The sequence below is a fragment of the Rousettus aegyptiacus genome, unplaced genomic scaffold (genome assembly GCF_014176215.1).
Source record: "Rousettus aegyptiacus isolate mRouAeg1 unplaced genomic scaffold, mRouAeg1.p scaffold_m13_p_4, whole genome shotgun sequence".
Lineage (NCBI taxonomy): Eukaryota > Metazoa > Chordata > Mammalia > Chiroptera > Pteropodidae > Rousettus > Rousettus aegyptiacus.
This window is the reverse complement of record NW_023416307.1, coordinates 17,850,068-17,875,681: the sequence shown is the minus strand read 5'-3', so window position 1 is coordinate 17,875,681 and position 25,614 is coordinate 17,850,068. Positions and strand designations below refer to the sequence as shown.

The following is a 25,614-nucleotide window of genomic DNA, read 5'->3' as shown; positions in this document are numbered from 1 at the left end:
AATTTTAGCAATTTGGGTAGATATCTAATTTTTGCCCTGACCACTTTATGTGTGTCTATTCATACATTTGTTTTCTCTATAAGTCTATTAGCTAATTGAAGAAAGGATCTATTTGTTATTCATAGCTTAACCAATAATAAAGTTTTTTTGGGAAACACTGAGTATCTGATGAATATTTGTTAAATAAGTATACTTGTTATAGAAGTGGCAAGCTGCTGCATAATTTTACTAGTTTACATAATGTGACTTTTTATTTTGAATGTGTTTCAAACCCAAAGCACATCTCAATTTATTTTAAGTCTTATCAATCTCTTGTTATAAACAAAGTTCGATGAGTACAGCATAGAGAATAAAACCAATGATGTTGTAATGATTATGTATGGTGTCAGATGAGTACTAGACTTATTGGAGTGATAGTTTTATAAGTTATAAAATTGTCTAGTAACTATGCCATACACTTGAAACTAAAACACCTGTCAACTGTAATTAATCTTTTTTAATTATTAAAAAAAGAGAGAGAAAATATAAGATAGGAATGACTGCATGATTGGTTTAGTGAGCTTTCTTGTTAAATGTATTAACTATGTATATATTTAACTCTCTATATAGCAAATTTATATATGTATGTCAAGATTTTTTCTAGGCTCACCAATATGGGAGTGCAAATAGAATCATATAAAACCAAAGTTTTTTCTTGCTTATGCTCCACCTACTCAGCATGTCTAAAATCTAGCCCAGGTGTGAATTTACAAAAGGGCGCTGGGATCTGTCTCATTTATGCTCATAAATATGCTCATGCTCCCTTTTCTTCTGCTGCTGCAGGCGATTCTGCTGAGATTGCTGAACATAACAGATTTGATTAATCACCTTGCTCCTGAGGACGCCTCACTTAGATCTGGCATCGTAAGTTCCAATGGGAACAGCCACCATTGCCAATATATCTTGCATCATTCGAGTTTCAAAATAGCTTGATATTCCAAGGTTAAGTGTGAGAGACTCTTTCTTCTTTATGGGAGTTTAGGGTAATGTGGGGGTGGGGTAAGCATGTTTCTCTCAAAGCTAGGCTGCATGAGCCCCAAAATTTTATCAGGGTTATAATGAAACAATGCTTCTTGAACTAACATATCTTCTCTTCTCCACAGGGCTCAGATATGAATATGTGGAACTTGGGCCAGAAGAAATATCTAAGTGACCCACATTATACTGTACTCAGAATCAGCCATCTCCTGTGTCTAAGGCCTTGTCCTGAATGGGAATTGGCTGAATTTGCCCATTTTCACTGATGATGAGTCCTTCCATAGAGCCCTTCAGGCACACAAAATGCATGCTGCCTTTCCCCACAGTTCACCAAGCACAAGTCTTCACCCTGGCTGCGGACACAATGGAAGCTAAAGTTAAGGAATTGTTTCTTATATACACACTATAAGTCTGCAAAATTTGTCAATTTTCTAACACACCAAAATATGTATCACTTAGTTTTTTATCCATTGAAAAACAAAGGAAGTGTGTACAATGTAATAAATGCAAATTAGCTGTTTTAGTAATTGCTGTTAACTCTGGGAGTGAATTCTCCTTGCCCTTTCCCCGTGATAATAATTTTAAAGTTGTCACAAATTAAATTGAATGCAAACTTTTAAAACACGCACTTTTATGTAGTTTAACTTAGTAAGTCTGGATAAAAAGCTCTGAAATTAGCTTTCATTAAATTAACAAACTCTTTGTAGTCTTAAAAATGGAGAAAACTACATTTTTAGGAGAAAAAAATTTAAAATCTCCCCTCCCTTTATATCAGTGTTTACTCATTGAAAATTATGCTCCACAGTGGTTTGTAAACAGCTTTCTTGCTTATATTTTAGTGGATTAAAATTTTAGGTGATGACTTGGACATCATTTCAAAAAGGATTATCATATAAGAGCTTGTGTTTCTTGGAAGCCAAATCTAAATTTCAAAGCCAACTCTGATACTTGCCTTGAGAGCTACATTGCTTAATTTCTTAAAGTCTGTTTCTTTGACAGTACACTGGTGACAATAATACAACCAATATGATCAGGATCTTGAGAAGATCTAATGAGTTACCAAGACAAAGCTGATAATTTTATACAGCACATTCCTTGTTCCTTTCCTTTATGTGACAAATACACACATCGGTATATATTTTCTATGTTTTATATGTTGGTCTACATAGATTTAAATGTGACGTGAAAAGGTTTGTAATTTACAATGTTTAAATATCAGGACAAATTAATATATTTACAGCTAGAGTTAATAAATTTAATTACATATTATATAGAATAAAAGCAAATTTCATTTGTGAATACTGTAATAGAAAATTACCAAAGAGTAACTTTTCTAATAAAATATTCTTTGTATTATTAGCTTTTAGACAAAATATGAACATGATTTATTGATTCTGTCTGGGAATCTCACTAAAACATATTCACAAGGTTCTGGGTCATAACTCTTAATACTGCATTACTAAAGAAGTCAGCTTCTTATAAACATTATACACCTGGTCATATTTAAGATTTTTTCATTCTGACACATTACATATTTTCAAATTTGTTGTATTTCCTAAAGCATAATCTATGGATTCCACACCACATGATTAAATTCAAGAGTATAAATAAGTACAACATCCTTTATGTGTAAATAAAATGTAACTGTGACTCAAGAGCCTATTATAAAACTCAGTTTCTACCAGTTACTGGCTTTATGACCTTGGGCAAGCCATTAAACTTCCCATGCCTTGATTTTTCTTCATTCGTAACCTTCTAGGGGTTTCGTGAGGGTTGAATGAGTTAAAATATATAATATGTTTGAACGACTGTGCCTGGCACATATTAAGTGCCACCTAAGTGTTTGCTATTATTATTAGTTTGATTGTTTAGGATGAGACTTGGTCCCTGAATCTTGATCAGTCTTATTTCTTTCCTTCTAGGGTTCTGCCATATAGAATATTTCCATAGCAATCCCTCGCATCTGGAGATTAAAGCACCAGATGATACTGATAAGCCTGGGTTAGAAAGTGAGCTTGAACTCAAAACCAAAGTGGGATTTTCCCACTATTAACATACAAATGTTGCCAGAAATATGACAATTGAGAAACCTAAGGCCTCTTCTACATTGTTATAGGGACAAAAAGAAAAAATTTCTTTTGCATGATGATATATAAGTCTAAGAAAAAAATACTTATTATTATATAACTGTACATTTGTAAATGTTTTGTATTCTAACATATTCAATATTTATAGTTAATAGCTCTTATTCCTAATTGGCTGACTGAATATATGACATGCTGATAACACTTGACAGAAGAGAGGTGCTAGAAAGAAGTGAGAAGGAACTATGCTGGGCTCAAAGTTACCATCTTAGCAGGGGGGATAATAGATACATATTTTTTTTTAATTTTCTATATATTTTATATATATATATACACATATATATATATTTTACTAAAGTGACACAAACACTTGAATTCTCTCTTGTGTTTCGTATGCCTTACCCTACTACCTTCCCTAATGAGAGAAATAGAAAGTATATATATAAATATACATATATATGTGTGTATATGTGTGTGTGTGTCTTTGACCTCATAACCTGACACAGAGCTCCTAAAACCTTTGTAAACTCCTAAACAATAAGAGCACTAGGAGCATCTTTTGTTCTACTGAGGTGACTCTGTGTGGGCTCCTGGAAGGCATCTGGACACCAGAAAGACCAAACCGTGATTAAAAGATGGACATTTTCAGCTCCACTCACTACTGGAGAGAGTGAGGAACAAAACTGGAGTTAATAATTGATCTTGCTACTTGACGAAGCCTCCATAAAAGTCCCAAAAGTATGGGTTTCAGAAAGATTCCAGGTTAGTAAGTGCATCTTCATTAGGAGGACAATGCATCCCAAATCCAGGGTAACAGGAGTTTCTGCACTCAAGTCCCGTCCAGACCTCACCCTGTGTATCTCTTCACCTGGCTGTTCATCTGTATCCTTTTTTATATTCTGTAATAACCTGATAAATGGAAGTATGTTTGCCTGAGTTCTGTGATCTCCTCTAGCAAATTAATCAAACCTGAGGAGTGGGTCACAGGAATCTCCAACTTGTAGTCAGGTCAGATAGAAGTGTGGGCAACAACCTTGGGGACCTACTATTTGTGACCGGTGTCTAAAGTGGGATGGGGACAGTCTCATGAGACTGAGTTCTTAATTCGTGGGGTCTAACTCTGTCTCTGGGTGGATAGCATCGTAATTGAGTTAAATTGTAAGATACTCCACTGGCATCATAGAGAATTGCTTGGTGAGGAGAATTCCCCATGAGGACAGGGTTTTTCCCTACATACTGCCCTTCTTATAACAATGGCTAAGAAAATATTTTAAATGTTATTGAAAAAGAGAGAGAGAAGCGAATTTGTAAGATGGAGAAATTCAAATTTTCTTTGGATCTGAGGGAAAAAATTTTATTTTGAATAATCCTACATGTGTTTAAAAAAAAATCCTTTGTTAAGACCACCAAAGTACTTAAATATTTTTGGCGTCAAATTCTCAAAGTAGAGAAAAATTATCCTTTATGAAGCAGGGAGTGGAGACCTAGGCTGAGGGAGGAATGAGAGCCAGCAAAAGGCAAGACAATTGGCAGTGAATGATATTTGCTTTCAGTAAAATTTTTGTGTGTGTGTTTTTTTAAACTGCCTTTTTGTTGGAAATTACGACAGAGGTTAGGTTTAAAACCAATAATGGTACAGAGAAAATAAGAGAAAGCATGAATAAATGTAGAAACTGAGACAAAAATAATCAAGATTAAATAAGCCCTTAAGAATTTTTGGAACCTGCTAAGTGGAAACTGCTGTTTAGGATATAAAGTTATATTATCTAAAGATTATTTATTTCTAAGGGAGGAAAAGTTTCTTCTTCTGGTAATGGCTTAGCAACTTCTATTGAACCACACTTTCTGGTCCTTATCAGGCCTTGCAGGGTTGCTAAAATCCAGCAAAGAACTTTCAGTCTACCTAGCATAAGAAAGCAAAAAATAAATTTAGGGTGAAGTCAGAAAACTGAAAGTGAAGGGAGGAGATCCTGGAAAAGAGTTACAGAAAGTGAACCCACATTTTATGTGTAAACTCTGCTCAAGTTCTTAGCTGACCTCTGAGCTATGGATGTGCTGGATAGATTCTAATGAGCACAGTTCAAGTTAAAATAACTAAACCGAGATTGCAAAATTTGGAATCTGAGTTCAGCCATGAAACAAAATATCAGTACGCTTCACTAGAACAAACAAAATACAAAGTCTCCGCCACATATAATTCATGATATCCAGAATACAATCCAAATTTATTAGACATGAAGAAATAGGAAATTATGACCTATACTTAAGAGAAAAGGCAATCAATGGACACCACCTGCGCAAGGACCTGGATTTGGAACTAGCAAACACAGATTATAAGCATTCATTGAAACTATGCTTAAAAGTGTAGAGCACTATATAAGGGACAGGACAATGGCAACTGACACATATTTGTACGCACACACTTTATTCTTTAATAAAATAGCATTACTTAAAAAGTGGTGATGGCAAAAAAGAGCATGTTTGTGCACACTCAAAATGCACACTGAACTCAAATTTGTTCTGTAAGACATTTATTCATAATAAACAATCATTTAAAATGTACTTTGCAAGGTGCTATGAGGGCAATAAAAAACTAGATACGTTTTTCCATTCACAGACCTTAAAGTTGACTTGAATCCAAATAACTATAATATAAGAAAAAAAATAATGTGTTTTATAAAAACAGTACATAAAAGTAGTCTGAAACCCCAGAGGTAGATAGATTTACTTTCAGATTTTAGGAGGAAAAGATATAAAAGAACGCTTTAAGAAAGAGTGACAGGTTTGATAGACCTTAAAATATGATGGAACAGGGGTGAGCATCCAGGTGTAGACAGTGAAGAAAGCTCTGAATATAATGAAATTAAGTAGCACTTTTTGGCTGGAGGCTATAGATTGTGGCAACAATGGTAGGAGAGATAATGTATGAAGAATAGGTGAGTCCAGATTGCAAAATACTGGACCAAATAGTTTCGACATAATTCTGAGGACACTAGATAGACAATTAAAAGACAAAATACAAAACATTGTTTCCCAACATTATTTCCTTTGAAAACCTCAAACCCAGAAAGGATTTTCGTTATTTAGTGTTTGCAAGTCTAACAATCACCTAGTACAAAAAGCAAATGAAATAACTCTTATCATTTTAGTGCAGGTCTGTTTAGTCTGTTAAGGATTAAGTTACCACATAACAAATTTGAGCAAGAAGAGTTAAGAAATTTGCTATGACATTGCTTAACATTTCAGTTACAAGATATATGTAAGAGTTTATGGTTTTATAAAATATTTCACTGTACTATTAGAAAGATTCCAACCCTGCCACTTTTTGGAGTAGGGGCAGACAAATTTAATTTCATCTTTACGAATCAAAAACCACGCATAAAATACAAATTACAATTAAATTACATGTTGCTAGATGTGCAGGAATAAGCAAATATTTCTTTCCTAAAGCCCTTTTGGTGGCCTATTCTGATGAGGAAATTCAGGAGATTCTGTTTTCAGTTTCTTACCAGGCAGTTATAAAATTACATTAAAATTGTAAGGGTATTAATAATAAAGGCAAGGCATAAAAAAAACTTTAAAACCGAATAGTAGCTTAGAAAACAAATCCCTTGTGAGTTCTTTGGGTTTTTGCAATGTAAAAGCATTGGGAGCAATTTGGGTTTTTAGAATATCAAAATATATTACCAGAATATCTTAGAACAGTGAATCCAATGAATTTTATGTCTCTGCGCTCATGATGTTTACTTTATCCTTCATGTTACTCACCTCTTATAGCTACTGATATCAAGGAAAGGAACACAGACGTGTGCCACAGACACATTTTGTTGCACGCAATAGTGAATTATTATGTGATATTTGTGTAACTTTAAAGACTAATGCAGCACCATTTTTCACCTAAATATGTTGTGTGGCATAAAATGATGTCTAACTCTCCTGAGATAATCTATATTGATATACACATAAATATTCCTAATATTCTACAATTTCATGAAGTGCATTTTGTTTAGAACATTTCCTCCAGGGGTATTATGTAATATGAAAGGGAGTCTCATTCCAGATGTTGTCCTTGTAAATTATCCCAGTGCTTAGAAAATAAATTGTAAGTACTGGGGTGAAGGGAGGGCACCCTGATTTTCTCTCCAAAGAAAAAATTAACCCAACAAATTCTGGTCTTAACATTTTATTTCCTCTTACTTGCTAGTTTTATGATATTAATATATTTTAAAGTTTACTATTTAATCAAGAGCAGCAAGGCTAATAAACTTTAATACATTTCTGTATACTGATGATCAAATTGTGATAATTAAATGCCAGATGGCACGATCATCACAAAAATAATGTCCTCAGTTTTGTGTTGTTCCATCTTGCTTTGCATTCCTGATAGGCACTTTGTGTTTCATAACTCTGATATTTTTGCAACTGGTCTTGGTATCTCTCTCTATTATTTTGATAACATCATCTACATCTAAATCTCCTAACAGCCAAATTCAAACCTTTCTTTCCCTTTGTCGAAACATCTTTTTAGGTTCTATTTAATATGATCATTTGCACTATAAACCGTACAACAACAACAACAACAAAAGGACTGATAAATTAAAAGTTGACTCCAATTTATGATCAATATAAAGAAATATACAGGCATCCTTGAAGTTGATATATTGTTTTCTTGCTCATAATTGTTACTGTTTACTTTAAATTTTCTTAAGAGCATAACTTCTAACAACAATATTTAATAATGTATCTAATCTTTTATTCAAGTCTCATAAAGTTATAGGATTATATGAATAAGAATAACATAGAGAGTATTGCCCAAACAATTTCATTTTACAATCGGACCATTGATTAAATGCAGATTACTTGCTGCTTTATCCATCTTCCATTCCTTTTACACTGATTCAGAAGGTTTTACAATACCTAGGATTTGGGATTTACATGCCCAAACATTCATGCGAGTCTGACTTCTTTCAGTTCGTAGATAAACAGATCAATAAATTCTTCTCATCCTCTTTTTGTCATGCACACTGGGTACACAATGTCTTTAAATCATGGCCACATCTGTGACTCGCTCTGATTTATGTCTATGAGTTTATCAAACTCTAATGGGCCTAGAACTGCATGTGTCAAACAATGTTTCATGTGCACCTCACTTTTCCCTGAAAAAAAAAAAAAACATTAGTCCATGAGCTCATCTTCTAAACGATGTAAGGAATTTAAAGTGGTGCCTCAGTTTATTCATCAACATCTCCCTGAAGTGATCTCCCATAAGGAAATAGAAGACGGGGTTGATGACACTGTTCAGAAAGGCCAAAGGCCGAGTTACAATGTAGAAGGAGTTGATGGCAACCTGAGCGCACTGGGACTGCTTGCAGCTCTCGAGGCGCGAGGCGATCCTCACATTCCGCAGGACGTGGTAGGGAGTGAAAAGCACGGAGAAGATCACAACTGCCGAGATGACTAAGTTGAGAGGCTTTTCAAGGGGCAAAGAGGTAGCCAGCTGCCTCATCCTCTGCTTTAGGAAGAGGACAATCTTGAAATAAAAGAAGCACATCGCGAAAAGAGGAACGAGGAATCCCAAGAAGGTCAGACACATGCTATAGATGAAACTGAATTTGGGGTTCCCAGAACTTGCGTAATCATTACATTTGGTGCCATTGTCAGCAGTACGAGGATTTATGAAAAGCAGCATAGGCAGTAGCTCTAAGGTCACTAAAGCCCAAATGGCCAAAGAGATTAAAACAGCAAACTCTTTCTTCTGCAGAAGGTGTTCTCGAAAAGGATGCTTCATGAGTAGGTAGCGATCAATGCTGATAAAAGTGAGGAAAAGAATGCTAGTGTAGAGGTTGGCATGAAGCACGTAGCGGTTGGTGGTGCAGAGTACATCCCTGTATATCATTTTTCCAGAGGCATAACTTATCATCAGCATGGGAAGGGTGCACAAAAAAGCCAAGTCAGAGATAGAGAGGTTGAAAAGATAAATGTTACTGCTATTCCAGTTCTTCAGACAGAAGAGGTAGCCAAAAACAACAGTGCTATTCCCAAGGACTCCCACGATGAACTCAATCCCATAAAAAATGGGAAGGTAGTATTTTTCTAGGGCAGCCTCTGCTGCCACCCAATTTTCGCAAGATGCATTCATTACCTAAAGAAGAGAGAAAATATAAGATTGAAAAACTAGACTGTGACTAAAGATAAAACTATATATATATATAAAATAACAACAGTTTTAAAAATAACACTTGAAAGTTGAACTATACAGAGTAGTTACGTTAGTAAGGATTGCATATGTGTACATATATATACATATATATGCCAATAATATTTCAAAACATGTTTATTGATTCCTTTGAACTATGTGTCAAACAATGTATATTCTCTTGGAAAGAATCAGGAAATGAACATATAAATGCATGCCATTGCATGATAAAGAGTATTCTAGACATAAGGAAAGGCTTGTGCAAAGGCCCTGAGGTGGAAACACACATAGAGGCCTTGACAAACAGCCAGGAGGCCACTGGAAAGCGCAGTGAAAGTAAGTGAAGAGGAAAGCCTTCAGGACCTACCAAGGTCCCTGGCACATGGTAGTTGTTTGAAAAATGCTTCTGCATTAAACTGAACTGAACTATACCTAGAAGAGGAAACATGAATTGTTATAACTCTGGCCTTGCTATTTTAACAGATTTTATCTTGTTTTGATATTGCCGAAGAATTACGCTTATTTTATTAAATTTGTAAAATGCAACCGGGTTTTTAAACACGATTTTTTATAATTTAAAAAATTAAGCTGAAAAATCTTAACAACATTAACAGCGGCCACTATTTACTGAAAGCATGTAGTGTACCAGCCACCGTGCTCATCACTTTCCAAGGACTATCTTATTAAATCCTCACAGTGACATAACGAGGTGGTGACTGTTATTATTTTTATTTTACACATGAAGTCACTGAGGCTTTAAAAATCGAATCTCTTCTTGAGGTCATACATCTAGTCAAAGACCACCATTGTAGCATCTTCTGAATAGGGGGCATGAAAATAAAAAATCTGATTTGTCTGCACCGAGCTGATCGAGAAGGGAAGGTTTCAGTAGTGAGATATCCAGTTGAAAGAACTCATGAAGGGCCGACATGAGAATGAAATGGCGGGGAGCACGCTTCTGCTTCTCTTCTTCTTGCTCCCCTTTCTTGTGCTCCCCTTATGCTCCCCAGGGGACTGCATGGCTCCACATATACCTGAGTACTATAGCGGCATTGAGCCACGCATGCGTGATACAATAAGCTGAATTATGTTTACATATTTTAGGTGCAGGTGCCCTACTACACTAATGTAACATTCTAAATCCTGGGTCTTATTCCTAGCCGTGAACCTGGGTCACAGCCAGACCTGGGATCAGCCAGGCCTGGGACCCACACGATTCATTCGAACTTCAAAGATCTTGCTCATCTGTCATTTTTTTCTCTTGTAATGAGGTCAGACTGTTTGTGGTTGGGGAGGGTATTTAAAAAACTCGAATTTCTCAAAAATGTACTAGATTGTTAAATATTAAATCCCACTTATTTCTAGTGAGGAAAAAAACAAGATTGAAGATAAAATTTTTCAAACATCTCCTTGTCAAATAGGACTCAAACTGTTAGTAACAATCAAATGATTCTTTTGATGGAGTATTTTGGTAAATAAGCAAAATGAGATCAAATGTACCTGAACTGTTTTTTTCTGGGAAGCACGCAAACATTGAGTAGAATTTGTTATCGTGAAGGCATCTGGAAAACCCATATCTGTTTTTTGCCAAACTTAAGTAGTTATTTCAGTTAAAGACTGCTGGTGTTTTGAGAGTGTCTTATTTGTGAAAATAATTCATGGAATTGTAGATATGATAAATTCAATATTTTGATAAGTTATTTTTAATCACTATTTAAAACATCTCAAATTCCTCCGAGCCTCTCCTCAAGCCTTTCCATGGCGACTTGCCACTAAGCCCAGCTCTAGACCGAGCTGGATAGGAACTTCGTCAGGCAGCGGACACAGGATGCTGCTGAAGAACTGAGTAGACTGGCGTCACTCAACCTGGGAAACGATCTGATCCCACTGCGCTCTCACGTCTCCAGCAGTTTATTCCATTTCTCAATTTCGTATCTTCGCCAGTTTTTTTCAAACCTCTTCCACCTACCCTGCCCTACTCATCATTAGCAGATGCTTTTGTCTGCATCTATACCTGTCCACACCTCCTTCCTTCCTGTTACAACAGAGAATGTCTATTCCTGCGGGCTTATCCACATTCTTAGGCTTCCTACGTTATCCAACTTCTTTTTTTCCTGTCTCTTCAGGCTTCTTCTTCAGCTCAGCCGTATCTTTTCCAACAGCTTTTCACTCTTGTTTTGTCAGTCTTAAAAAATAAAGAGTTGATAAAACAACTCTCCCCGTTTCAAATGTTTCCCTCATTGTCATAGCTTGATTTAAAAAAGAGCGGTCTTCTCTAATTGTTTTGATATCCGACACCCTGTTCCCTTTCCACACTACTCCAATTTGGCTTCTGGCCCACCGCTCCACCAAAACAGCCTCCGTGCTCAACCCAATGGTCATTTTTCACTAGTCTTCTCGCTGGACTGCTCAGCTCTTTTTTTATACCATAACTTCTTGGAAACACTGTCTTCCTTTACCTTCTGTGATATAATAATCTTCTCATCTTCCTTCTTTTTTTCTCTTTGCAGGCTCTTTTGTGGCTGACGCCTTCTGGGCCTAAGTGCTAAATGTTGAATTACTCAAGTTCTCAATACTGAGCTCCTTCTTTATCTTGACTCTGCACTGATGCTCTCACCCACTTTCCAGCTTTAATGGCCATTCATACATCGACAGCTCTTTTATTTATATCCGGGCCTAGTCATGTCTTATAAGCTTTAGTACTTTATACTGGTCGCTACTGATAGAGATCTCACCGGCACCTCTGCCTCCAAAATCCTGTACTAAACTCTTTATCTTCCTTCTCCACCTAACTCAGTCAATGGCCACGCCAAGCACCTAGGTGCTCACCTCAGAAACCTAAAAACATCCTTGAAGTCATCCATAGGTTACCTCTAATTACAAATAAACTACCAAGTCTCACTGACTACAATGTCTCAAATCCATCCCTATTGTTCTATCTCCTTCATCATCATCCTAGTCCAAGCCACCATCATCTCTAGCTTGGACTATACCATATCCTCCCATAGGATCACATCTTCTCAGGCTCCCTTTCGATCTGCCTTAGACATGATAGCCAAACAATCTTGAAACACTGCAACCATAATTCTGATAATATTACTCTCCTAAACTGAAATGCTTAAATGACTTTACACTATCTAAGGATTAAACTCCAAAATCCTTAACGGGGACTTCACGGCTTGCATGATTCAACTCCTGTACTCTGCTCCAGCCTCACTTAGCATTACCCTCCTTGTTTATCTTTCTTCCTGTTCATTAAATGCATAGAGAACTTTCTTAATGTTGAATTTGTTGAATCTCTTTTCACTGACCTTTTCTCCCTGTGATTCTTGCTGCATCACATGCTCTGTCTTATAACTACGCTTCTTACAGACCTGGGATTGGAGATTAGGGAGCTTGTAGGGATAGAGAACACCAGGCTGAAATAAGGAAAACAAATAACTAGCCACCTTTGTCCTGATTCTCAGAGTGATCACTTCATTCTTCTTCTTCTTTTTTTTTTTAAATAACTTTGAAAATACATTTTATTATGTAACACTCAGAAAATGCAGGACACAAAGAAGAAATCAAAATTGTCTGTAAACCAAGCACTTCTAATATATGGACACCCTCCACAGTTTAACATTTATTTGAAATTATTTTTTACAAAAATACAATGTTTTTATCTGTTTTTGATAGATTTATTTCATTCTTAAAATAATGTTCCTGTCCATAATATTAATAAATTGTGTTTTTATAAATTTAAGTCTGTCTAATATTTGCACGTCGATTTAACCTCACCAATTTCCAGAGTATTAGATTACAAATTGGTTGATATTAGTTGTGTTTTAGTGTTGCCATAACAATTCTACAAATTGACAAACTAAGCCGACCTTCAAGAGAAATTCTCAATTGAAAGGAAATTCCCTCAAGAAAAAAATATTTTCTTTCACTTTCTAATGGTTGTATTTTTAATTTTTAGGAAATAGAAATTGCGATAAACAGGTTAAATCAAATTTAGAAGAATTGTTTTAACAGGTTTTGTTTTTTACATGCTTGCAATTGAGGTGACATCTTTAATTATATATCTAAAAATACACCTAAACCTGCTAGAATAATTAAACTATAAGCAATATTCAATTTACTCACACAGGTCAGTAGCTCTCAATTTTAATTTAAGAATATATCTCTCACTTTAATTGTATCCAGTCTTTTAAAAATTGTACATTTTTGAAACTTAACATGTATAATTGATAGCTTATTACCTTTAAATTTTTTTTCCTCATAATCATCACAATTAAAGACTATTTATGATATGTTACTGCTTAACTGCTTTGTTGAGCCTAATTTACATAGTAATGAGTAATTTTTTTTGCCAAATTGCTCTTTTCATTAATAATTTGAATAAAAATATATTAACACTAAAAAAATAAAACTTAATATTGATGACTTCATTTTTATGTATTACAGAAACTACACCAGAAGTCAGAGTATTAAAATGTGATGGTATGATATCAAATTGTGTTTATTAATTTCTTAAAATATCTTACCAATTACAAAAAGTTCAGAAAGTTCAGATACCTTCTGCAATTTACCATTTTTTATAGTGACTTATATTCTTGAATAATGCAATTTTTACAAACAAACATGCTAAATTTAATATTTAGAATGCCTTAAAATTCCTTTAAGCACATTATTTTCTGAACATGAAAATGTTAAACATGATAACTGTTTCATATGATGTAGAAACTTTACAATTTTTCAAGTACTTATATTTAAGAAAATTAACTACTCATTTTGTTCAAATATGTTACTAAGACATAGCAAATTTAATAAACCTCTTAAGATCAAATAAATTTAGTATTTAGCAGTTAAAACAAGATATTACATTTGGTAAAAAATAAACGTAGAGAAAAAATTATGACTTCCTTTCAGTTCCTTTTGCTGTTCTTATGAACGACAGTTTAGACAATTCACTTAAATGTTAAATCTTAATAGCTCATAGGCCACCTTTATAAAGAAACCCCTAACAAAAGGGATGTTTAGCATTTCTTTATATACCTGGCAGCATGAATTACATTATTACTTACCATTCTATCCGAAGACACTGATCCCTTGACAGAAATCCTTTGCCAGAAACTTGACACAGCTTCAGACCCAGTGCTGTGCCTCTGGACATGGTTAGTGCAGTCTGATTTGCATATCATGCAGCCAAGATTAATAATTCAAAAGTCAAGGAATAATTTATTCAGTCAAATTTCCAAGTCAAGTTCAAGTAGGGGAATTTCCTGTGAAGTCTAAACACAAAACAAATTACTCATTTTACAAATAGAATTTGAAAAGACTGCTGTTGAAATTATTTTATTCACTATCAAAACAACAGATAAATATTTGTTATTCTGTTATTTTCATATTTAAAGGTTAGCACTGTTTATGTTTCGTATACAATTGCTGCTGCTTTTTCTCCATTTTTAAATTGGTAATAGTTGGTGAATTTTGTATCGGGCATATAATGACTAAATAACTATTATCAACAACTTGAGGGAAACTATAAACTGAAATATTGGAGACAAATCTGGGTATATGTCCTGTCAGTGTACTAGCAAAAGGGATAACAGAGCTCAGGTATTTCCCATTGTGTTTTCTATAATTAAAATCAAGAGATGTGTGTGTGTGTGTGTGTGTGTGTGTATAAATATATATATATATTTATATATATATAATACATTAGGTGGCTAGGGATTAGGGAGAGAGGTGGTGTCTAAGTAAGATAACTTCAATACATGACAATCCATACCTTGCCATCAACTTACTGCATGGCACCTGGAAGCACATCACCACAATTTCAGACAGGACGCATACCTGGATTTTTCTGAGGATTATAGTAGATTTATATTCAAGTGAACACTCAATCTACTTGATTTGAAGCATAGGATTTACGCGTTGGTCGTAATTTTGTAGGCAGTCACAATTTAATTTGAATGACATAAAAGTTGAATGTTGAGTTAGCCGTAACAAGAAGAAACCCAAAAAGAAACCCTATTTATTACAACTAGTTCTCCAAGCCAATATTTCCCCTTCTCTAATATATGACAGCCCAAAATTTAGAAGCTTAAAAAATATATTTTCTATGTATACACATATATGTATACATACATAAAAGTATATACATGAATGAAATATAAATGTATATATAAGAAATGTATGTATATTTATATCAAATATCTTTATAATTTGTCGACAGTTCTTATGACAGGTATTGAACTAAGTACCTTTACGTATGAAATGTAAAAACTCTCTGATGTTATTATTTATTTATTTTTTTTCATTTTACAGATTAAAAATAGCCTCAGAGAAGTTAGTCAATTTCCCCAAGGTCACTAAATCTGTAAAGAGAAAGACTTGAGTTTAAACCTATATATTTTTATTGAAAGGCATCTGCTCTAATTCTTTTTTCTTTTTAAAAATAATTTGTAATTTTTTAATTATAGTTGACATATAATATTACATTAGTTTCAGGTGTACAACATAAGGATCAGACATTTATATAACTTATGATGAACCACGCTGATAAATATTGTACCCATCTGACACAATACTTAGATATTACAGTATTATTAACTATTTTTCTTACGCTATAGTTTACATCCCCATGACTGCTTTGTAACTACCAGTTTGTACTTCTCAATACCTTCACTTTTTTCACCCGACCCCTCAACCTCCCTCCCATCTGGCAACCATCAGTTTGTTCTCCGTATCTATGAGTTTGATTTTGTTCTGTTTGTTCGTTTATTTTGTTCTTTAGATTCCACATATAAATGAAATCATATGTCATTTGTCTTTGTCTGGTTTGCTTCACTCTGCACAATACCCTCTAGGTCTAACCATGTTGTTGCAGAAGGAAAGATTTCATTCTTCTTTATGGCTTAATAATAGTCCATTTTACATATGTACAATATGTATACGTATTATCTATTCCTCCATTGATGGACACCACGGTTATCGCCATATTTTGGCTATCATAAATAAAGCCACAATGAACATACAGATGTACATGTCCCTTTAAAGTAGTATTTTGGATTTTTTCAGATAAATATCCAGAAGAGAGATTTCTGGGTCTTTCTTTGCTTCTTATTATACCCTTGGTTTTAATGTATTTTGTCTGGTATAATTATCGATACCCCAGCCTTTTTGTTTCTTTTCATTTCTATGAAATATCTTTTCCCTTTCCTTTACTTCCAGTCTGTGTGTATCTTTTGATCTGAAGTGAGTCTCTTGTAGACAGCATATGTAAGAGTTGTTTTCCTATCCATTAGCCACCTATGTCTTTTGATTGGAGCATTTAATCCATTTACATTTAAAGTAATTATTGATAGAAATGTATTTATTGTCATTTTATTGTTTATGTTTTTGATATGTATAAATAAGTCCCTTTAGCATTTCTTGTATTACTGGTTTGGTGGAGATGAATTCTTTTAGCTTTTTTTTGTCTGAAAAGATCTTTATCTGTCCTTTGATTCTAAATGGTAGTTTTGCAGAGTAGAATAATCTTGGGTGTAGGTCCTTGCTTTTTGTCACTTTAAATATTTTGTGCCAATCTCTTCTGGCCTTCAAAGTTTTCGTTGAGAAATCAGCTGACAATCTTATGGGAGCTCCTTTGTAGGTAACAAACTACTTTTCTCTGGCTGCTTTTAAGATACTCTGTCTTTAAACTTTGGCATTTTAATTATCATGTGTCTTGATGTGGGCCTCTTTAGGTTCATCTTTTCGGAGACTCTCTGTGCTTCCTGTCTTTGGATGTCTATTTCTTTCACCAGGTTAAGGAAATTGTCATAATTATTTCTTCAAATGGGTTTTCAATTCCTTGCCCTCCCCTCCTTTTGGTATCTGACAGCATCCCAGATGCCCCTTAAACTATCCTTGTTTTTGTTTGGATTCTTTTTTTCTTTTTGCTGTTCTAATTGAGTATTTTCTGCTACCTTATCTTCCAAATCACTAATTTAAACCTCTCCTTCATGTAATCTATTATTGATTCTCTCTAATGTATTCTTCATTTCAGTTATTGTAGTCTTCATTTTTGACTGGTTCTTTCTTATGTTTTCTTTCTCCATTTTATGCTTCCTCTGTTAAAGTTCTCACTGAGATCATTGAGCATCCTTATGACCAGTGTTTTGAACTCTGCATCTGATAGAGTGCTTGTCTCCATTTTGTTTAGTCCTTCTGGAGCTTTGTTCTGTTCTTTCATGTAGGACATGTGTCTTTGTCTCCCCATTTTGGCTGCCTCCCTGTGTTTTATTCTATGTATTAGGTGGAGCTGCTATGTCTCCTGGTCTTAGTAGAGTGTCCTGTGGGGCACAGTGGAACAGCCTCCCTGGTTACGCAGACTGGGTGCTGCAGATGTGTCTCTTGTGTAGGTTGTGTGTGCTTTCCTGTTATAGTTGAGCCTTGACTGTTATTTACACATTAATGGGAGGGATTAGCCCTCAGGATAATTAGTTGTGAGGACAGGCCATTCGTTTGGGTTTTGTAAACCTTTGATAGATTTTAGGAAGGTCTGCAGCATGAGCCAAGACAGGCCATTTGTAAGGAAAAGCCACAGGAAGTGGCTTGGGTGGGTTCACAAGTTGGGTGGGTGGTGTCCTGCAAAATCACCGGGGGTGGGGTTGGAGTGGGGAGGGGAGGAGGGGGTGACAAGCAATTAGCCAGGTTGATGGAGACTCAGATATGGCAGCTGCCTGCATTTGCACACCAGGAATGAGGAGGGCTCAACAAAGAGACAACGGGAGTCTACCAGTATTTCTGTCTGGGAGAAAGCTGCCCCTCCATCCCTTGCCCCGAAGCCAGATGGTTTCGTTCCTCTCTGTATGTCTCTGGAACCTTCGGAGCTGTTGCACCGTGCTGGAGCTCAGAGCAAGTGAGTCTGTCATTGAGTAAGTCTGTGCGTAGCTCCTTTAAGAGAGATGCTGTGAGTTCAGCCACTTTTTGTGTCACTCAGCCAAAATCTCTGCTGATTTTCACAGCCAGAGTTCTGGGGATTTCTCTTTCCAGCATTGGAGCCCTGGGCTGGGGAGCCTGTTATGGGACTGGACCTCTCACTTCTCAGGGGGGACTTCCACAACCAGAATGTCCCTTCTGATTTTTAATCACCACATGTGGGTATGGGGCTAGCTTACATTCTGCCCCTCCAAGAAGCCTTGTCATGGCTTCTTCTGTATGTCCTTAGTTGTAGGACTTCTTTTCAGCAAGTCTCGAGGTAATTTTCAATGATGGTTGTTCTGTAGTTTAGTCATAACTTTGATGTGCTTGTGAGAGGATGCAAACACAGCGTTTACCTCCTCCACCATCTTGACTGGAAGCCACACCTGCTCTGATAATTAACTGCCTACAAGAACGAATGACAATAACTTCGATGCACACTATGGATTAAATCAAAGTTCAAAAATTAGTAATAACATTTTTCGGAAATGCAGCTCTTTTCTAGAGGGAAGACTAAAAACATCTTTTTTCATCTATAATTTTAAAGGGGCAAAAGCAAAACCTTTGAACAAACATTGCCAGGTTTATTAATTTTAAACATAAATTAACATGGATCTCTTCCAAACAACCAAGGCATGTGGCTTTATTTCACAGGTTTCTTCCACCATTCTGTTGGGAGAGAAGGGGTACTTCTTCCTCTTTGGGGTGGTGGGAGTTCCCCAGAGCTTCCTCTTTATTTTTCTCACATCCTGGCTACCAATTCACTCTGGACTGTGGTCTATACTTCTTCTTTCTTAGAGGGAAACCCATCAAAGCCATCAGATCCCTGGCCTCATGACCGTGCTTCCCTCCCGTCACCTACCCCCCACCCCCCGCCCCAGGTGCTAGTTCACCAAAATTCTCAATGCCTCAGGAAGCTCTCAGTGGAGAAACCAGAGTGATTCTGATCAGACTTAACAAAAGGCCTCTAGTACTTCTTTTTATACCATGAGGCTTTATTTATGTCTATAGAAGAGTAGCTAGCTGCACAGGGTCAAGGCCAGATTCAGGGTTATGGGCTTTGTGAGCAGGGCTTGCATTATGGGTATCCAATCTTTTAGTTACACAGGGCCTCATCCTCTAATTGATTTAATGTTCTACTTTAGCATTCTAATTGAAATTCTTAATAACGTTTTAACAAAAGTCCCTGTATTTTTATTTTGCAATGAGCTCCACAAATCATGGAACAGTCTTGCCTGTGAGAGTATAAATCTCCTAGGAAATTATTTCTATTTATCATATAAAATTTCAGTGGAACAAAGTTTTTATTTTATTTTATCTATCTATCTATCTTTTATTTGTTTGTTTGTTTGTTTATAGAAACAATGTGACATGTTGAAATTTACTGCTGAGAAGCAATGATAATCTGAAGGGCAGTAGTTTTTAGTACAATTTAGTGTACTGATTAAGCACACGGTCCTGGAGGCAAACCTCCTCCTTTCAAATCCTGGCTTCACTCCTTAATAACGCTCAATTTTCTTATCTATAAAGGAGGCCAACTGTATAGAGTTTTTATGTAGATAGTAGGAGTAGATGATTTATGCACATATCTGGGGTCCGAATTAATTGCTAAATAAATGCCAGCTATTGTAGCAGTTTATGACGATTGAGAAGCAGATTTGTTCAGAATGATCCGGTCAACTCAGGTCATCAATGTTAGAATGCCTGGGATGGTCTATCTAAAATGACTTTATAAAAGCCAGCATGGTGAAAAGATGAGTGAATTCTCACTGTGGCTTTGCCTTTTATCCACTGAGTGCTCTTTGAAAAGATAACATAACTTAGTTTCTTTGTTTGGAAAAGGGGGATAATAATTTCTATCCCATAAACTTCATAATGGTCATCATATCAAATGAGATAATATATGAAAAGGTAATGGGCTAGGAATGCAAAAGCAATTCATGTAAACCAGAAGCACTAATCAGGAAATTCAAGAGCAAAAAAAAAAGAGTGGAAAAGACAACCAGAATATTAATTAAATCCGTAATAATGACTTTCACTGACATGTTTTCAGTACTCGTTCTACAACTGTGTGTGTTAATTCCTATAAGCGTCAAAAGTTTTAAGGCAGCACATGCGATTAATGTTCTTAACTTTCAGATGAAGAAACTGAATATTCACAATCACATAGCTCATAAATGACTGGGCTATAATTTAAAGTCTTTTCTGTTTGACTCCCGAATCCAAGCCTTTGACTGCCCTTTTGTCTCTCACAAGGTATAATAAATAAATAAATAACCGCGCGTGTGTGTTTGTGTGTGTGTGTATTAGATCAAAATAAAAAAATGACTGATGCTAGTTAATTTTTACTTTAGCTATGGCAATTTTATGTGTTTTGATTTAATAAAAGTAAGTTTAAAACTAACACTAAGTTTAATTATTGGCTATCAGATTTATTGGTTATCAGATCTGATTATTTAAATCTGCCAACTTAAGAGAACAGGATATTTTAGATAAGAAATCAAGCATGTCGAAAATAAATAAATAAAGCACTTATAGAAAGGTTCTACTCACACTGTCCCCTGGCACGCTTAGAAGACACTTTTCTTTCAACAGCACAAACAAGCCTGTGTGGAAAACAAGCTGGTCTAAGGGGCACTCTGAACTTCAAGGGATCACAGGCAGGAAAAGAGGACAGTTAATGTAGTTCAAAGAATTTCTCTTAAACTCTTATAGATGGTGGTGATCATCATCATCATCATCATCATCCACCCCTAAAGAGGTTGAAATAAATCAAGAGAATTATTGAGGAGGACATTTTGTTGTTGAGGTATTGGGCGGACTTATCCAAGGCTATATGGCTATTTCTAGCCATCGAATGGTTTTAATGTAGGGAGGAGGCAAGAGAATTAAAATTTTAAATCAAGCTACATTCAGAGACTGCAATATGCTGATCAGCCTTGTAGCCAGGCCAGAAGGACACCTGCAGAACAAAGGAAGATTTCTGCTGGGATTGCTCCCAACCCATTTCCCACACCTGTGAAAAGCAAACAGAAAAAAACAGATTATTTAAGTGGCTGCCCTACGCAAAATAAAATCATTCATTTCCTGTGGCTAAAACCAGGCGGAACCTGCGGAACCTACAGTTGAAAGGCTGAGAACTGCCAGCAGGCCTTTTAAGCTACATATTCTTAACCTTTCCATGCTTCATACTCTTCCCCTTCTATTAAGGGAGTAGGGAGGGTGGGGATTTTCAAAAGGCCAACTTCTGCTTGCTTGTTTAATGTTTAACCAGAGTATAGTTCTAGGAGATATTTTGTGCAAAGATATGCTAATGTTAAGGGTGTAGTTATCTTATGCAAAGATATGCTAATGGTAACTCCTGCTTCTGTAAGCCTGCTTGCTTGTTTAATGTAATTGTAGACTTTATAAGCGACCTCCTCTGAAAGCTCGGGGCTGATTCTGTAGTGGGGAGAGTCAGTCATCAGCCGGCTAATAAAGGCTCACAATTCATCTCAATTGGCTCTGCGGGTCTTAAATTTCATCCTGCCACAACACTTCCTCACTGTATGTCCATACCAAAGAAATGGGTAAACAAAGTCTTTAAACTGTAACTCACAGGAACTAAAGAATGACATATAAGCTGGATTCCTCAGAACATTGGGATCTCTCTCACTGTCTTTCTCTTGGTCCCTCTCACTGCCTTCACTCTCAGCGTCTTTCTCTTTGTATTCTTTACTCGATGTCTCATTGTCCTCCTCTCTCTTAGGCTCGATTACTCTCCGTGTCTGAGAGGAGACCATGTTCTGTCTGTGGAGTGTTGCTCCTTTTCTAATTGGCTTTCCTTTTGACTCTAACTTTGGCGTCTGTGTTGGATTCTTTCTACATTCTCCACCAAAGGACCCTCTTCTCTCAGTGCAGAGCCTGGTTGGTTAGCCCCCTCTCCCCACCTCCCTTACCCCCACCCACTAGGGGGAATTTGCCTGTCCTGCATCAGTTTTAGATAGAAAACAGAAATTAAGAGAAGAACAAAAGAGAAAACATAATATATAGCGGGTACATGTGGATTGTCTCTAAACTCGTTCAGATTCTAGAAATCAAACAAACTGTTGATCAAATTTGCCTTACCACAGAAAGTTGTCCACTCAACATGGGCACTCAAGCTGAGGCAACGTTTCTTCATTATATAAAAATCCTTTGTCACATTAAAAGAGTCACATTAGTAATGCAGATTTGTACTACATTGTTACTCTTTTATCACGTAATGAGAAAAATGTGCCATGTTTATTACTTTTTGCATAACTCAAAGACATTGAATTAAAATGTTAATTGTTGAAAGTACCTGACTACAGCTGAAAGAATTCTAAGTTCTTTGATCTATTAACAATTAAGCTAGAAACACAGCAAACTCACCTTTTAATATTCAAATACCAACTAAATGAGTTTAACGATATATGGCAAAACTTCAATCACAGGTGTTTTCCTACAAAAATAATGCTGTCTTGTTTCTCCAATATGAAATTCAAACATTTGTGCAAAATATGGAGACATTTTCATTCTTAAAAGCCACTGATCAAGGCATAGCCTTTTTAATTAAAAAGAGTTGTCCTGAAACGCTGAAATAATTTATTTGTTAATTGGCATTCAACTACTCAGTCTTTCCTAGTCACATTTATTGAATTTCAAACAAATTGAATTGATTCTTAGAATATTTTGTATTGTTTATAAAGACAAAACAAAAAGCAGCTAGTTCATTGTTCTGATGTACACATAAGCACTTTCGATTGGATACTAATTAACCACGCCCCATCTAGTGCCCCTCGCTTCCTCTAATACATTACTTACCTTTGGAATGAAGACTAAAAAGTCAGTCTGACTGAATCCCACTGAGCATTTTAGTAATTGAATTGGGAGGTTTTCAAAATTCCCTGAAGTATGGGAAATATGTTCATTAAAAGAGCTAAGTGCTTTGTGACTGTGTTATGAATTAAATTAAGGAAACTACCTGCCCCCAGTAATAAAACATTTAGTGGTGCGATTCTCTTATATTAATATCTTTACATCTATGACATACTTATTGATATAATTATTAATTTTAAATTATGTTTTATGCCGATTTATTATACTGCAAAACGAATAAAATTTGATTTTCACTGTTAGGTCAATATTGTATTATAGTAAATGAGGAATTTTCAGGTTATAGCAATTCTGACAATTACAACAAAAAAATGTAAAAGTTTAAGAAAACATTCAAGCACTATCTTTTAAAATACCCTCTATATTATTTATATGTTTATAAGTAGTAGTTTTCATGTTAACCTAATTTAAAACCCATTCACTTGTATTAATTAAGACTTATTGCAAAAAAAAAAAAAAAGTCAAAACTGTTAGCATGGGCTGCTGGGTCTGAAGACATCCTGAGGAATCATAGCATAAAGCTACTTCATCCTAAGCAAAAGGATATCAGATTCAGAGTGGTTAGGAGGACTATGCGTAGAAGGGGAAGGTTGACTTCGGGAACAATAAGAGACATTCTATGCATGGTGGAGATGCCAAGATCCATACTGGGGAGAAGAGAATGGTACAGATCCCACCCTGAGAGTCATACACATACACTTACACTATTTCCTGCTGAAAGAGGAGCAAACCACTCTCTGATCTATCCCTAGACTAGGGCCTGTCTGTTTTGATTAACAGAAAAGAAGGAAGAAAACGACAGCAAGCTTGAGAAAGAGGATCCTGCACTTTGATCCTCCATAATGCCTCTATGTTTAGGAGAGGAATGCAGCAAACGTGAGCGAGCCAGGAGCTTCTCACTGCCAAAGGACCTCAAAACATAAAGGCTTATGCCAAAGACCATTCACTCAAAACAAAACTGTGTGTTTCTACACTGTGACCACATTGAAATGCACCAGCTGCATCAGTTTTACCTCTGATAGGGCTTGTAATCTCCCAAACTTCAAGCACATGTTTTGAAACACAATGGCCCATTTCCTTTATTCTACCATTTCTTCCTCCTTCACTCAATATCTTTTAAAAATCTATATGTATATCTATCAGGAACCGGAAATGGTAAAATGCTCATTTATTTCAGGGGTTAGAATACAGGAAAAATAAAAATGAATTAAATTATTCCAATGGCACTAGATCTTGAATATTAAATACCAGTATCATGAAAGGAGGCAAAGAAGCAGAGATTACAATAGCCCTTTCAAAGCAACATCTGATATTTCTTTTCTCCTAATTTCTATTTCATTCTTGTAACTCATACACTGATGTTTCATTGTTTAGCTCACATTCTATTCTCTTTTCTGTAATTAAACAAATATGTGTTGATCACCTACTATGTTCAAAACAATATGGAAGATAAAAGGATAAATATAAAAACAGACCTCAAGGAACTTGTGACCATTTTATACTGAAATCCTTTTAAAATTCTCAAGAAAGTCTCATTCCACATGAAATTTCTCAGAATTTCTATAATATTCTATTAACTATCTAGCTTTTCCATTATTTCATCTCTTGTTGATTTACTCAGTCAAATATTTAATACATGACCTTAAAAAATTCACACCATTATCTGTGTCTTTATTTTTCTCATATATTAATGCAGGATGGGGTGAATCTCCCGAGTGGGGATTCAAGCCCTACACCGCCCAAGAGAGGGTCCTTGTCTTCACGCAGGAAAAGTATGAGCCAGAGTTGGAGACAAAAGGAAAGTTATTAGAGAAGTAAGAAAGCTCCACAGACAGAGATATGGTCTCCTCTCAGAGTCAGAGAATCAGACCCTGAGTGTTAGAGAAACTAGGTCTACATCTGTTTTCCTTTTTGGGTGTGGATCTGCAGCATTAGAGACATGGGGAAATAGTTGTTAGTGCTCTCAGCAGGAACCTTCCTATAGGTGCCCAGCAGTCTGGCTTTATGCTGATCTGCCAAGTTCCTGTGTCAGGCAGCATGTAGCAACTTCTGAATACAACCTGGTTTAATATTTAGTCCATTTATATAGTCCTTGTGCCTCTTTTCTGTATTAAAATGAAACACATTGGCGGGCTGAATTATGAATGGCAAGTAAGAGATATAAGGGCTATCTCTCTGTGTGCTTAAGTCCATGGTAGATACTATTCATAAATCATGCTGTTGTTTCTGCTGTGCCCAAACTCCTCAGAATATTTAATAGAGTGCTCCATGAAGTTCCTACTAAATAAAGCTATCATTCTTGGTATATCTTGACTTGAATATGGGAGCCTTCATTTAAATATAAATTATCTGGTTCTACCATATGATATGATAACTTCCTCTTAAAAAATGTAGTACCAAATGACAGTTTGTTTTTGTTTTTTCCCCAATCTTTTCTGTCCTTTTATGTTTCCTCACTGTCCTGGA

At 35.7% G+C, this 25,614-nt stretch overlaps 1 protein-coding gene across 3 annotated transcripts; it reads right to left on the bottom strand.

Annotated features, from left to right (window-relative positions):
- Positions 1 to 5,389: 5,389 nt before the first annotated feature.
- Positions 5,390 to 21,198, bottom strand: SUCNR1 (succinate receptor 1). Of its 3 annotated transcripts, XM_036219700.1 has the most exons (5): positions 20,806 to 21,198; positions 14,367 to 14,573; positions 12,609 to 12,716; positions 8,449 to 9,243; positions 5,390 to 8,257 (listed from the first exon to the last, which is right to left on the bottom strand). In XM_036219700.1, exons 2-5 carry the CDS (start codon positions 14,481 to 14,483, stop codon positions 8,237 to 8,239), a joined length of 1,041 nt encoding a protein of 346 aa, XP_036075593.1. In that variant the 5' UTR covers positions 14,484 to 14,573; positions 20,806 to 21,198; the 3' UTR covers positions 5,390 to 8,236. The 3 variants fall into 3 exon arrangements, with proteins under 3 accessions (XP_036075593.1, XP_036075592.1, XP_016014397.1); XM_036219699.1 differs by having other exon boundaries at positions 5,393 to 9,243; XM_016158911.2 differs by lacking the exon at positions 12,609 to 12,716 and having other exon boundaries at positions 5,397 to 9,243.
- Between the last annotated feature and the right edge of the window lie 4,416 nt (positions 21,199 to 25,614).